This window comes from Pseudochaenichthys georgianus, chromosome 3 (genome assembly GCF_902827115.2).
Source record: "Pseudochaenichthys georgianus chromosome 3, fPseGeo1.2, whole genome shotgun sequence".
Classification (NCBI taxonomy): domain Eukaryota; kingdom Metazoa; phylum Chordata; class Actinopteri; order Perciformes; family Channichthyidae; genus Pseudochaenichthys; species Pseudochaenichthys georgianus.
Window position 1 is genome coordinate 43378403 of NC_047505.1, and position 13262 is coordinate 43391664.

The 13262-nt window shown below is 40.7% G+C and overlaps 1 protein-coding gene across 2 annotated transcripts; it reads right to left on the minus strand.

Annotated features, from left to right (window-relative positions):
• Nucleotides 1-1732: 1732 nt before the first annotated feature.
• On the minus strand, nt 1733-12301 carry zdhhc7 (zinc finger DHHC-type palmitoyltransferase 7). Of its 2 annotated transcripts, none has more exons than XM_034075910.2 (7): nt 12210-12301; nt 6899-7243; nt 6076-6200; nt 5456-5552; nt 4817-4898; nt 3684-3814; nt 1733-2858 (listed from the first exon to the last, which is right to left on the minus strand). In XM_034075910.2, exons 2-7 carry the CDS (start codon nt 7241-7243, stop codon nt 2676-2678), a joined length of 963 nt encoding a protein of 320 aa, XP_033931801.1. In that variant the 5' UTR covers nt 12210-12301; the 3' UTR covers nt 1733-2675. The 2 variants fall into 2 exon arrangements, with proteins under 2 accessions (XP_033931801.1, XP_033931792.1); XM_034075901.2 differs by having other exon boundaries at nt 1733-2879.
• Nucleotides 12302-13262: the final 961 nt, after the last annotated feature.

Sequence of the window (13262 nt, forward strand, 5' to 3'; positions counted from 1 at the left end):
ACACAATGTTCACATTTTCTGCGCAAATCTCCTGCAAACAAGAGATAGTAAAACCCTTATCAGTTCCACATGTTTGTACATTGTCAAACAACCCCTCTCCACATGATTGTACTTCAATGAATCAAACAGCAGGAGACTAAGAAAAAACACTTAACAGAATTTAAAAAGTCTTGATTGATTGAATGTAAAACTACATTCCCTGTAACGTGACACCCATTTAAGATTCTTTAATTACAGCATCTGAGTTGAGCCATGAAACAGGACCATCATACTTTGATCAACCAAGCGTACCCACATTTAACCAGTCAACATCAAATATTCATACAGTCAAGACAATCCATCATTAGCACTGATGTTCTGCTACTTCCTACACATATCATTACAAGTTTAACAGTGTGTTAGTCTAGCCTCTGTTACCTCAAGTCCTGCTTCAGATATTTTATTATATTCCAATGTCCTGTGTTTTGTTGTATAATGCTCTAGTCCTTTTATGGATGTCGTTTTTGCCATCGATAACTGCAACCATTTGTAAAAACAGCTGTTGTGTGATTACACTGTGCATCTAGCAAACTAAACAGCATGACTTCTCAGTTTTACATGTGCATATTTACGCATATGCTGTGTGTTAGGCTGAACTTATCTTCCTTTATTTTGCACCTCATAAATAATACAATGTATTTAGCATGTCAGGGTATGGGACTTACTGAATGAACCATGCTGAATATAGAAAAAGTAGGATATGAATAGGATAGTGATATTACCCCAACATTGAATGAGAATGAGAAGCCAGCGTTAATAACATCCCCCGATATCATTTAGCTTCAGTGCTGTGTCCCATAGCACATCATTCACCACAGATATCATCATTTAGTGTAAACAGTTGAGTTCCTTCTCCTGCCAATCACAGATCAGAACAAACAGCAGGGTTTTGTCCAACACGCCATCAAAAAACGAGACTTTGAGAATCTATATGTGACAACTCAACACCAGCCAATCAAACGGGAGCCTGAAGTCGAGAAAACAAAAAGACACATTCATCCAGTGCAAACAGACCCATTGGTAATGCAGAATACAAATAGGAGACAAGTTGTCACAAAATGAAAACATTTTCATGACTATGGCAATACTGATGAAAGCTTTCAAAGACAAACTCACATTACTGTATGGTTTTAAAGCCATGGATAAGGGTTCTAATACGACTGGGGAAATATCTGCTACTCGATGTACAGGCCGGATATTTCTGGAGTGTAGTAGGAAAGGCCTTGCAAGCATCTGCTGAGCTCGGCCAGACTTTGTTCAGTGTTAAAGCTCGTATAATGAGCCTGGTGCCTCAGACTCGTTCAGCAAAGCAGCTCCTTTCTAACACGGCTGACTGAACAAAGGAGCTTGGCTCTGCAGATCGGAGTGAACTCACAAAGGGCCAGAGGAGGTTGTGCTAGTGATTTAGGTTCTCCTTCTCTAAATGTCGGAACACTCAGTGGCAAAGCAGCATGCAACGCCACGTTTTCTGTAACTTGCATCCGGCTCGATGGTGTGTCATGTAGATTTCAGAGTTTTAATGCTATGAAGTATTTCTACTTTACAAAGAAGTAGCTTTCAGAGTTCAGAGACAACTATGTATTAGCAAAACAATTAAAACGTCATGACTGTCAGTCTTTTCAGCAGCCAACGTGGTTCAAACTGAATCACGTCTTTATAAAAACACAGACGGGCATTGCAGTGGTCTGGGGGGGGGGGGGGGGTGTTCACTGGCAGTTAAGGAAACTTGGATTTTTGTCCGAAAGAAGATTCAGATTGTCATTATAATCAACACATGAGGGGTTCAATGTACTGAAATGTAAAAATGAAATGGACAATTATTTTTGTCTACTGGCATGAGTAACCTAAAGAAACAACAATCCCTGTCCAATGAATAAAAAACAAGACAGAGGATGAACGGACAGGAAAGGCCATTCAGTCTTGAATAAGAATGAGGCTTGTGTTTAGGGTAGCCTGTTCATTCAGTTGAAGAGAGTGAAAGTCTCATTTCCTGGCTGAGATGCTGACTGATTGAGCTGTTTTACAAGCAAATCAAGGCAGCACAGTTCAATTTCTGATGTCCACTGTGCTCCACATCGAGTTTCTCTCATGTCTGTGCATGTCCTTGAGAGTGATTTCCTTGTCTGGGTCCAATAGAAGGGTTTCAAGCATTTCCCCATTGATATCCACTTGTCTGCATCCAGTGATGATGAAAGATATGTTACTGATTCAAACACTTATCTTGAATCTTACAGTATGTGCGCTGCAAAGAAAAAAAGCTGCTGAAGTTGTGTACTGAGGATGCATGAGTTGAGTTCACCTTGGATATCTCACAAGGAATAAAAGACTCACTTGAGGGACATACTGCATGCTTTACCTAAAAAGAGAAACGAAAAAAGAAACAATATTCCAGTCGTTCAGAATACTCGTGCATACCCAAGGAGTTGGGTACACATCAGCATTAGAGTGATAATACACACTTTCAGTCAAGGTTAGTGATTGACTGTGGTCCCACTGGAGGAGCAGCGTGTCTCCCAGTCACCCACAAAACACAGCCTCCGGGAGCAGAGGTCCATCCTGTCCATGGCTAAGGAAGGCAATCAAGAAATCTTGCTTTAGAGAGGGTCTTGGTGTTAGTGAGCTGCATCAGTCTGCTCTCAGACGGAGAACTCAGCCCCCCCGCGGCGGCCGTAGGTCAGCAGCAAGAGGCGCCTCAGACGCAGGCCTGTGAAAGGGTTGCACCACAGCAGGGAGGGCGACCCCCCGAACACGGCTCGCATCCCGTCCCATCTCATGCGGCGCTCCCACGTGGGCTTCTCATTTTTAAGACGTTCAATCTCCTGCAAGACATGCAAACGCCTCTGTGAATAAAAGATTCCTCATTAAGTTTTATGTTAGAATTCTAACATACACAACCGTATTAGCATTGGGAGAAAACCGAAAGAAAACCGTAGGGTATACACCAGGAGTGTCCAAACTTTTTTTTACCGAGGGCCACATACAGAAACATATATGAAGGCCACTCTCCAGAAGTGAGGTATATTGCCCCTTAAGTTCAGTTATAAGTTGGACAAATCTATCCAATGTAGGTCAATTATTCTTGATACTTGAAAATGCTGTAAGAAAAAACCAGCTCACAGCTCTCCAGAGGGTTTACTTTATTTTGTTAGCAGCTCATTTCTTAAAACAGAAGCTTCAGATTGCTTATCATAAGAGGACATATGAAGAGTATATTTCAAGCTTGTTATATAAATAAGTCATTGGGCTTTTTTCTTATCAACTTATCTTAGATTTGTTAGAAAATGTTTCCAACTTTAATTGACTGAATTTATTTGAAAATTGGGCTTAATAATACATGAATACTACTGTGTAATATATTTGAACATATATATTTAAGAAGTACAACATAAGACAAGCAGAAACGTATTATACTTAAGTCATTGTACTTTTGCTGAGGGCCGATACAAAATGATCCGCGGGCCGCATTTGGCACCCGGGCCGTAGTTTGGACACCCCTGGTATACATGCTTATTCAATAAAACTGGTAACATAGTTGATGAGACTAAAGGTATTTATCCAGAGCTCTCTTTTAATCTATTTCTAAAACAACTTCATTTGACAGATACCCAAAAGGGGAAAAGCCCATGAGAGCTGTTGAAACTGACCGTCTCGTCGTTGCAGATGGAGTGGAGCTGCGTTCCAAACATCACAGCTGTAAAAGTGAGGAAGAGGATTGCTTCGAGGCAGAGGAAGATCAGCAGGAGCACAGACGCCCCTGGTGAGAAGGCACTGCACTCTGGTCACAGGAGAAGAGGAGGGAGATAAGGGGATTTGTTATTGAAAATCGGAAATGTCAAGTGAAAATCTGACTAAATAAAAATGCAAATATGAATATAGGACTGGATGTGCATACAGTATCGCCAATGTATCCTCCTAACAAAATTGCTACTGGACTAACAAGATGGAAAAGTGAATCCATACAAAAAAACTGAACTGAATCTATCGGGGTATATCAGGAATCCTGAAGTCAGATGTAAAACCTTTTAAGAGCTTTTTTAAGACCCTTTCCGTACATTTTAAGACCTCATCGCCACTTTGAGTTCTAACCGGTTACCTTGGCGACACACTTTACCTCACATTGACTATATACAGTATTGATTGTTCTTCCTCCTTATCTTCTAACCATTTAGACGCAAACTTGTATTTCCCCATAACGATGTTGTTTAACAACCGGTGTAAATGGACCTTCGCTCACTATCAAGCAGTGAGCGTGCGATGTCCTGTTCAGATGACGTCAAACCCAACGGGATGCCATCAGAAAACTACACAGAATCACACTACACACCTACGCCATGATTACATTCAGGCAGACTGTAGAATACCTCTTTGGACAATTTATATACTTATTGATACAAGCTACAACATTTTTAATAGCCTTAATTTCCGCTAAATTGATTGATCAACTTGTAATACTTTTTAAGACCCCGCGGACACCCTGTTTCAAATCAGTTGAAAGTATGTTCTTGCTTAGTCAGTCACATCTTGTACAGGGCAGCAGAGGTTGGAGTATAAGGAAAGACATACGGTCTTCATTTTCAGGTTCATTCCTACAGAGACCCACAAGGGAGCAGGAAAAGATCAATGCAGCAGAGCAGCTTTCCTCCACTGGGCTCCGTCTCTTTTCATCTCTAAAGTACCCCAGTCTCTTGTATGACTCATCCGACTCATCTCTGTGACATCCTGTGTTTGTCATTCTGACTAAAACACATGTCAACGTCGACACAAAGAGGCAGCTTACCGTTCCACTGGACTTTAATACAGGTGAAGAAGTGCATACCACTGAGCCCCAGGGCATGGGCAGAAATCAATGATATGTACATCTGCAGGAGTCAGAAGAGAGGCAGGGAAATAATGAACAAGTGACCGAGAGAAGAGAAAGAGAGAATCTACTCTCAATCTGGGTTTAGAGATGCCGTGTTAATGTTAGTTAGCTATATTCACATTTAATAACATATATTGACATGCAGTTAAAACGTGTTGTGCTGAGTTTCTTGAGTTTTTCATCTGTAAGGAGCGCAAACTAAACATTTCATCTCACACTTGACCCGTACTGCTAAACCATACATGACAGCTTTATATTCCTTTCATTAAAAGAATCCAGTCAGCATATAAAGCCATGTAAAAAGTGCTGATGTTGAGTCATGAATGGCTATCAGTGTGCGTTTCATGTCGGCCTGCTGTGCTCTACATTACTGTGAACCTTCACAGGATGGGACTAATGAACAATTCCCCCTCTAGTCTGGTTAAAAGACAGGTAATTACACTTGGTGTCAAGGCGGCTGATGACTTGTGTATTCAGTTATTATAAGTGAACAAAAGGAATCAACATATCCATAAACTCTAGAACTGTTATCCTTAGTTTTCTCTGTGTACTTACAGTGAAAAGCACGAAGAATCTCTGATTCTTTTCTCCCACGCAGTTATTGACCCAGGGACAGTGGTGATCCATCTTCCGGATACATCTTTTACAAATACTGCCGGCAGGAGAGAGAAGATGTTAATGGCTGAAACATTGATTCTGCAAAAGTACTCAACTATAGTCAGTGTTTCCCATACATAAAAAGTCTTTAAATTCTTATTTATTTTTTGGATAGTGAGGTCGGCTGATGATCGGAAGGTTGCGAGTTCAAATCCCGTCTGGAACACCACCACTAGTGTGCCCTTGAGTAAGGCACTTAGCCCTCAGTTACTCCAGGGAGAATGTCCCTGTAGTTGGTTGGAAGTCACTTTGGAATAAGGCGTCTGCTAAATGCCTAAATTGTAAATGATATTGTTGGGAGAATAAACCCCACAGATCCTCAACGCCGGTGTGTCTCACTCATTAACAACGCAACATAGAGCAACAAGAACGTTGTCTGCTCCAGTAGCCATGAATTTGCATGTATTTTCTTATTTGAGGGTGGATGCGTGTGTGCCAGATGTTTTCAAAAGAATAATTTGGATGCTAACAGCTGGTGTAAATGACCCAACTGGTTTCTGTGTATCCATTAGACTGACCTGCAGTGGTGTGCCCTCTCAGGCTTGATGCTGCAACACTTTGGGCACTTGTAGATGACCTCTCCAGGCTTCAGCTGTAAGCTCTCCATGTACTCTTTGGTCGCGTTGCCCTTAGGAACCGCGCCCTAAGGTGGGGGAAGACAGACAAAGACAAATGCTCTCAGTTACAAATGTCCAAATAAATGAATTGTTCCATTATGTCTCAGAGAAGTCAAGCTGTGTCTTTGTGCTTGAAGCAATTTAACAATTGTTTTTAGGATGTTGAAAAAGGTTTAGCGTATATATATATATATATATATATACTGTATATAGACTGCATTCAGAACATTAATATAGCATTTAAAGAACCTGTTATCTGGACTAACGGCATCATTACAGAAGGGTAAACAAAAATATCATAGGCTCAATATAACAACAAGATTTTAAAGCAGCTGTCCACGGAACTAACTAAATCAGTACATTTTTACGAGGAACATTTATCTGCCAAAGTTCTCATTGTTATGACCCTTAAATAATAAAACAAGAAAAGCATTTGCAGAAGTGATAGAAATGCAAACATTACGTTTCTGGGCCTTTTACTTTCTGGGAACATGTGGTTAAAATCCTTTAATACTGTTCTTAAATTAATGTATTTGATTGGAAAGTCTTGAGGAGCTCCAAATGTATTTATTGTCTTCTTTTTTATCTTAAGCTGAAAATGTTGACTATGTTTCTACCCCTTTTGGATTCTTTTCAAACCCTGTCTTCCTCCTCTCTCCCCCCCCCACTTTCTTCCATCTACATCTTCAACCGTACCCACTCTTGATTCCCTTCACTTCCTTACCGGGTCGGACAACATGGTGCGCAGATGTGAGGCCAAAGCGAGCACAGCCAGGGAGTTGAAGGTGGCCCCGTTCAGCAGCGAGTACCAGAAGTTCTTGCTGGGCAGCAACATGACAAAGTTCACCACAAACTCAGCGTACAGCACCAGGAACCAGGTGATGCCAGCACACACCATCCCACAGCTGTCCTGGATGAACCACAGTGTGCGGGCCCCCCCGGCGTGGCCAGCGTTGGGACCCCCGACTATCACCCCCGCTGCCAGGCTCCCTGCCTCCACATCTGCTCCTGCCGACAGCAGCGGGTGGTGCTGCTCCAGGTCCCTCAGCCGGTGGTTTGAAGACTGCATCTGGAGGGGAGGGGAAATATATGCTACTGTCTTCCCACAATAAGAAAATAAAAAAGACAGCACATAAACAGCAGCTATTTCCATAATAGGCCTACACACTGTTCTTCACAACTATTGGCATAAAATACGCAAATGGCAAGCAGCTTTTTGTATAGAAAGCTATTGAAGCTATGAAGCATGACCAAAAGATGGGGACTGAAAAAGACTGATATGAATACATAAAGGTCCACTTAAATAAAAGATACAAGGATGGGCGCTTCATTAAAGAGGCCATTAAAAACCGTAAAAATAATTGTAAACAAGCCTTAAAGTAAATAAAATGTTATCAAGTGTATATTTTCTCCTTAAGGTTATCACTTGAGCAAAGGTCACAGCGTTTTCAATATCATCTGAAAACATCACATTAGAACCCTGATGTATGGCAGTCTGACCAGGACCTGACAGCTTGTGTAAACCAAAGACAGACAAACACTTTCACTATCATTGAACAGTTCAGATTGCAGGGCAAAGGTCTTAACTCTTCATGCTCAGGGTCGCATGAGTCATTGTTGAAGAAGAGTTTCTCTTCTGTTTTAATGTCAAGGTCACAAGAGAGTGCTGGTATCTGCCTGAGAGACTATGTCCGCAGCTTTAAGATAAATCAATAGCCGACCTGATCCCTTCTGGAAACTGATCCTGCAGCTGAGGAACATGTGAGGAATACAAGCTAATAATAATCCGTAGACTAAATGACCCCCTGCTGGCATGCTTCACTGTGACTCACTGAGACAAACAAAACAAAGAATCCAAAGCAGCACAATAGCATACTCCATATTCTGTAATGTTAGGTTTCTTTGGTGTTAAAGACATTTCAAGTTAAGCTACAGTTAGATTCACTTGAACTTAGATTACAAATGTCTACCTGTCCTTGCACAAATAATCAGAGTGTAGATACTACGTAATCAAAGTATTTTATTAACTCTTGTTTTCAGAATTTAGGACAGAGTTTAGTGTTGAAATCCAAGTTTTCAAAGCTTTTTCTTCAACACAATAACATGTGAGAGGCTACTGATAACACAAGTGCAGTAAAAGAGTGTAAGTGCATAACATGTGCTGCATAATCATTGGGAAAAAGGGTGTTATACATAATATGTTGACATGGCAGTGAGATTCCTTTGAAAATTGTAATAGACTGTCTGTAATTAAAAATGATAAACTGTGTGTAATATAAACTCACTATGCACGTGTTGTGCTTTTATGACACTGTCTTTGACACAAATCCAGACATTTCTATACAACCTCTTCATTCCTGAAATACAAGTCGGAGACACAAAATAACAAGCTTACACTGAGTTATGTTTTAACAGAAACATTACCTCATGAATCGGTCATTATTTAGCCACACTATGGACTCCAGTTGGTAGGTAGAAGTGTTTATTGAATTATCTGTTACTCTAGCTGACTGTGAGTAATGCTTTGAAGCAACTAACTGCATCCTTCTCTTAAACAGTTTAATCAAATTAGACGTTTCCAGTGATATGGGTGGTGCAGCGCTAAGCTTTCAGTTCAGCTGACCAGCCAACAGGAAGCATTGAAACACCACACTGCTGTGCGTTTCTGCTTGCTTCTTAAACTTTCCATGTCAGTGGGTGTCATCCAAATTGCTTGCAAAATGGAAATGAACGTGAGGGACATTATGGTTTAAAAAAGCAGAAATCAAACCCCAACAAAGATGCAGCCAGAACAACAGAGATCCAGCAAGGAGTCCAGTTCATGGACATTGATTGAGAGGAAGTACAATGTGTGTGTCTCCTGCTAGAGGCTATTCAATCACTTGTTATGCACTAAGACCGGAAAGATAGTAAGAGGCTGGTTAAGCTGGTGTGGTCGGTTATAGACTTGTCTGGTGTCAGGCCAATAGTGTTCTCCCAGAAAGTGGAATAGTAAGTGACTTTAAAATGGTTTACCCGAGGCTATGCTGCTCTAACGCTATGTGGCGTATACTTTAAATGTCAATATCTGACATAGACACACTTCCTATCAGCTTCTGAGTTTATACTATTGTGTGAATGTGTCTGTGTATTACAGATGTAACACAGGACTTAGCCTAACAAGTTATCTAGGGGTCTTGGAGGGGTCAACTTACATCCAAATGGCACAATGTCAGGTCGCATTTTACAGAACAGAAACATGTCCTCTGTGGCTGATGAGCATCTAGTGAGCGGAGAATAAGGACTGACATGTTTTATTATTTAATTCCAACATGACAGAGACATCACTTGAAAAGGTTGACATATGAAGCTCAGCGAAGGTTCAACCAGGAAGACCTTCTTTTACTCAATCATTTACTATTTCCATGTTACTACTCTCTCTCTCTCCTCTCAATAAGTGATCGGGGGCGTCACTCCCCAGCTTAACCAATCACTTCGCTCTATTCTCACAAGCCTATCATAGCGCTCCGCTAAAACTTTTAAATGTGCTCTCCCCTCTGACAGCTATCATTTCAGGTGACTCGACACAACCCTCCTCCACCCCTTTCCACCTCCTGTCCCTCTGAATCCAGGGTCAAGCTAAGCCCCTCCCCTTCAGACCGAACCCAACTATCCATTCCCACCACCAGTGTCGACCCCGGGGGGTTTCATCGGATCGGTTCTCTCCTCCCGAATGATACTTCCTGCACAACGGGGCCTAATCGCCAAAACTCCATTACATTCATTTGTGTATTCCTGGCAATAAATATGTATTCATTTCTTACATCAAAACCGTCTCTCCTGATTGAACTAATATTGCGAAAAAATATGATTTAAAGTGTTGTGTTATTGGCTTTTTGTGCTTCAGTAGACAATTTCATTTGGAAAGGATAGCAGAGAAGTTGCCTTTCTAGCAAAAATAATACCCTTTTAGAGATTGACTGCTCAATATGCTGCTTTTAAAAAACTCACAAAAATGTCAGTGGGGATTGAGGTTAGTACAATGAAATACACAATAAGCTTTTGTGTGTACCATATAAAAAAAACTGGAAGAGGATTATCTTTGATGCGACTTTAACTCATGATAATTGTTTTTTCTTCTGGACCCCCACAGTCCATCCACATGTATGCCACTTGTTATTATGGGGCAACATACATCGTTCTCCCACCCACATATTTTGATCTTCCTTATTAGTACAAAAATAGAGTTATACCTCAACATCATTTCATCCAACTCCCAGCTGACTACAGGTGTTATTAGTCAGAGTAATTTAAAACACCAGTGTGGGTGTGTGCACTGCAGTGGCCTTTAATCATAGCTGTTATGAAAGAATGAAAAGAATGCATCAATGGCATTAGACTATATGTGTGAGCCTCAGCATAAGACTTTTTTTTAATGATTGTGAAATATATACAGTATGTGTGAAAATCTCCTTAGTAAATAACAGAAGCAGATGTGTTCTCTTTGTGCACAATGAAAGACAAGAGAGGTCTCAGGCTGATCCCAGCAGGTTTAATACCTTGGTGTTTGCTTTTCAAAGCCTGACATTTTTCTATTCTTTGTTTATTTGCTTACTTTGGCTGTGCTTGCAGTTGAAAATACCAGAGCAATCCCCATGTATTCACTGTAAAGTTTAAACACATAATTTTGTCAGCAAGTAGCCTTGAGAATGAGAGTGGACAAACAGCCGTCACAGTTTGAATAAGTGAATGTTTGCAGCACTAAACGATGCCACCACAGCAGAACTGCCTTACAGAAAAAGAGACGTTCCTGCATCAAAGACATGAAGGCAGGCAACCAGGCTTTAGGAAATCAATATAGCACTAATTAAAATGATTGAGGCTTCTGTTAAGAGCATCACCAAGTGAATACATTGACATCACAAAAATGACATGTATCAGGATCTACGAAAATGGTAGTGACTGATTCATCTGGCTGGATTTCATCAGAGCAGTGTGTCAAAATGACAGGATATGAAACAAAAAACGTTTTTGTAGGTTGGGAAATATTGGAAACAAGGGGCTGAACTAGCTTACATTAAAACAAATAAAGGAACCATAATATAGGCTGGGGAAAAATGCTCCACATCTAGCAATACCAGCAGATACAACACAAAACCCTTACCCACAGTCTGTGAAACCTAACTATAACAACTGTAAAATGGCAAGAAATATTACTGGTCAGAATTCAATGTACTTGTAAAAGTGCCTGCCAAAGAATGCCTCTTTCATTGCTTTGACAAGTCTATTTAATAACTAAAAGCGTTGTTTACCATTAATCATCAGCAGCAGCGTGCTGTTTTACATTTCGGGAAAAAACAGCATCATATCATTTTTAACAGAGCAGAAAACGCTATTGGCTAATTTAAGGCGTATTGACTTCCTGTGGTGAATCAATGGAAGAGAGGTCCATTAAAGCCACAGCAGCTGCCTGCCCCTCCCAGCCAGAGGAAACCACAGAAGAGCCCCTGGTCTGTCTCGCCCCTCTCATTATCTCTCTTTCCTCCTCTATCTGACAAACACAATCAGCAGTAGCCTCAGTGTCACCCTGTTGCAGAGTCATCACACACTCACAAGTCTTTTCAAGGGCTGGCTCTAGTGTAAATGACAATGGGATGAAACAGCAGCCCAAAATATTCCTGAAAGAAAGAGAATTTGATTTGCTAAGTGAGTTTATGTATCACCGTCGCATTTCGAAATTGCAGAACAGCTTTATGGCCAAACTACTGTCAATTCTACTGAAAACAGTGACAAAGAAAAGCTAAAGGAAGAATGAAACAAGCCAGGTGGCAAATTACTTATCAAGTGAATGCACCCTGGTACCTACAGTTCAGTCATTGTCTACTACTCACCAGTAGTAAGCCAAAATAAGGAAAGCCACCCTTCCAGCTTTTGCATAAGAGATAAACAGACATGAAATTCAACATGAGTTGCTTTGCTCTGTTTGCCCTTGTTGCACATTCTGCTCTATGAAATGAAAGACGTACAAATTGATAACATTTATGTGGGTAACTTACCTTTTATGTTCTCTCCTCACAAGAACATGATTTATTGTTCACCTCCTGGACCAGCATTCAGGATAATGTACATATGAAGCCTGGCATGGAGGCTGACACCTGGAAAATGGCCCACAAACACACACAAAATGGGTTTAATGTTGGAATCAACACATATACATACACAAAAACCCCAGTCTGTTAGTTTGTTATACACCAAGCTAAAGCTGTTAACTGAAGTATGACTTTTGTTAAGAGTGTAGACTAAACCTTAAAAACACCTTTCAATGAAATGGACATAGTTGAATCAACACTTCTCTCCAACAGCTTCAACTGAAATGTGTATAATATAGTCTTCACGTAGTCGGTTGTATTGCATTATGTTATGAATGGCATGAGCATGACTTATAACTGGCAACTGAATATGAAAACATTTACAGTTACCACACATTGCCACAGTTTGTAAAACGCTTGCTTAAGTCTTCATTGTGTACAGGACTGTGTAAGTGTTCCCTTTTTAATCCCAGGGAACACACTCATCGTTATGGCTATTCATATCAATGTAGTGACACTGCAAGTATTTACTGCTAATATTCTGTTGACTGATCACAGATCTGTACATGTGTCCTGTCCTGTCTTTTGACCACCGAACCACAGTGGTTATACTGAGATACTGACATGACTGCTATTGACCGAGAACCACTTTCAATAACATGCTGTTTTTTTCGTAAACACTATGTAAGTCTCCCTCCTTCCTGATGCCAAACCAACCGGCTGGTCGATACTGAACACTCGAAGAGATGCATTGAAGCCTCTGTTCAGTTACTTCACTCAAATATAAGAGACAGTATTATATGTATATAGATTTAATTGGGGTGGAGGAAACTCTATTTTATACACTGCCCATCCTCAAATCCAGTGAAATAATAGGCTACTGTGATTTAACCATACATCTCTGCTGCAATGATAACTGTAAAGGTCGTGACTGAAACTGAACACTATTCACACACACACACACACACACACACACACACACACACACACACACACACACACACACACACACACACACAC

Coding starts and splice junctions, on each gene's coding strand:
- zdhhc7 (XM_034075901.2), bottom strand. CDS start 7,243: ATGCAGTCTTCAAACCACCGGCTGAGGGACCTGGAGCAGCACCACCCG. Junction 6,201..6,898: donor GCACCATGTTGTCCGACCCG/GTAAGGAAGTGA, acceptor CCCCCACCTTAG/GGCGCGGTTCCTAAGGGCAA. Junction 4,899..5,455: donor GATTCTTCGTGCTTTTCACT/GTAAGTACACAG, acceptor TGACTCCTGCAG/ATGTACATATCATTGATTTC.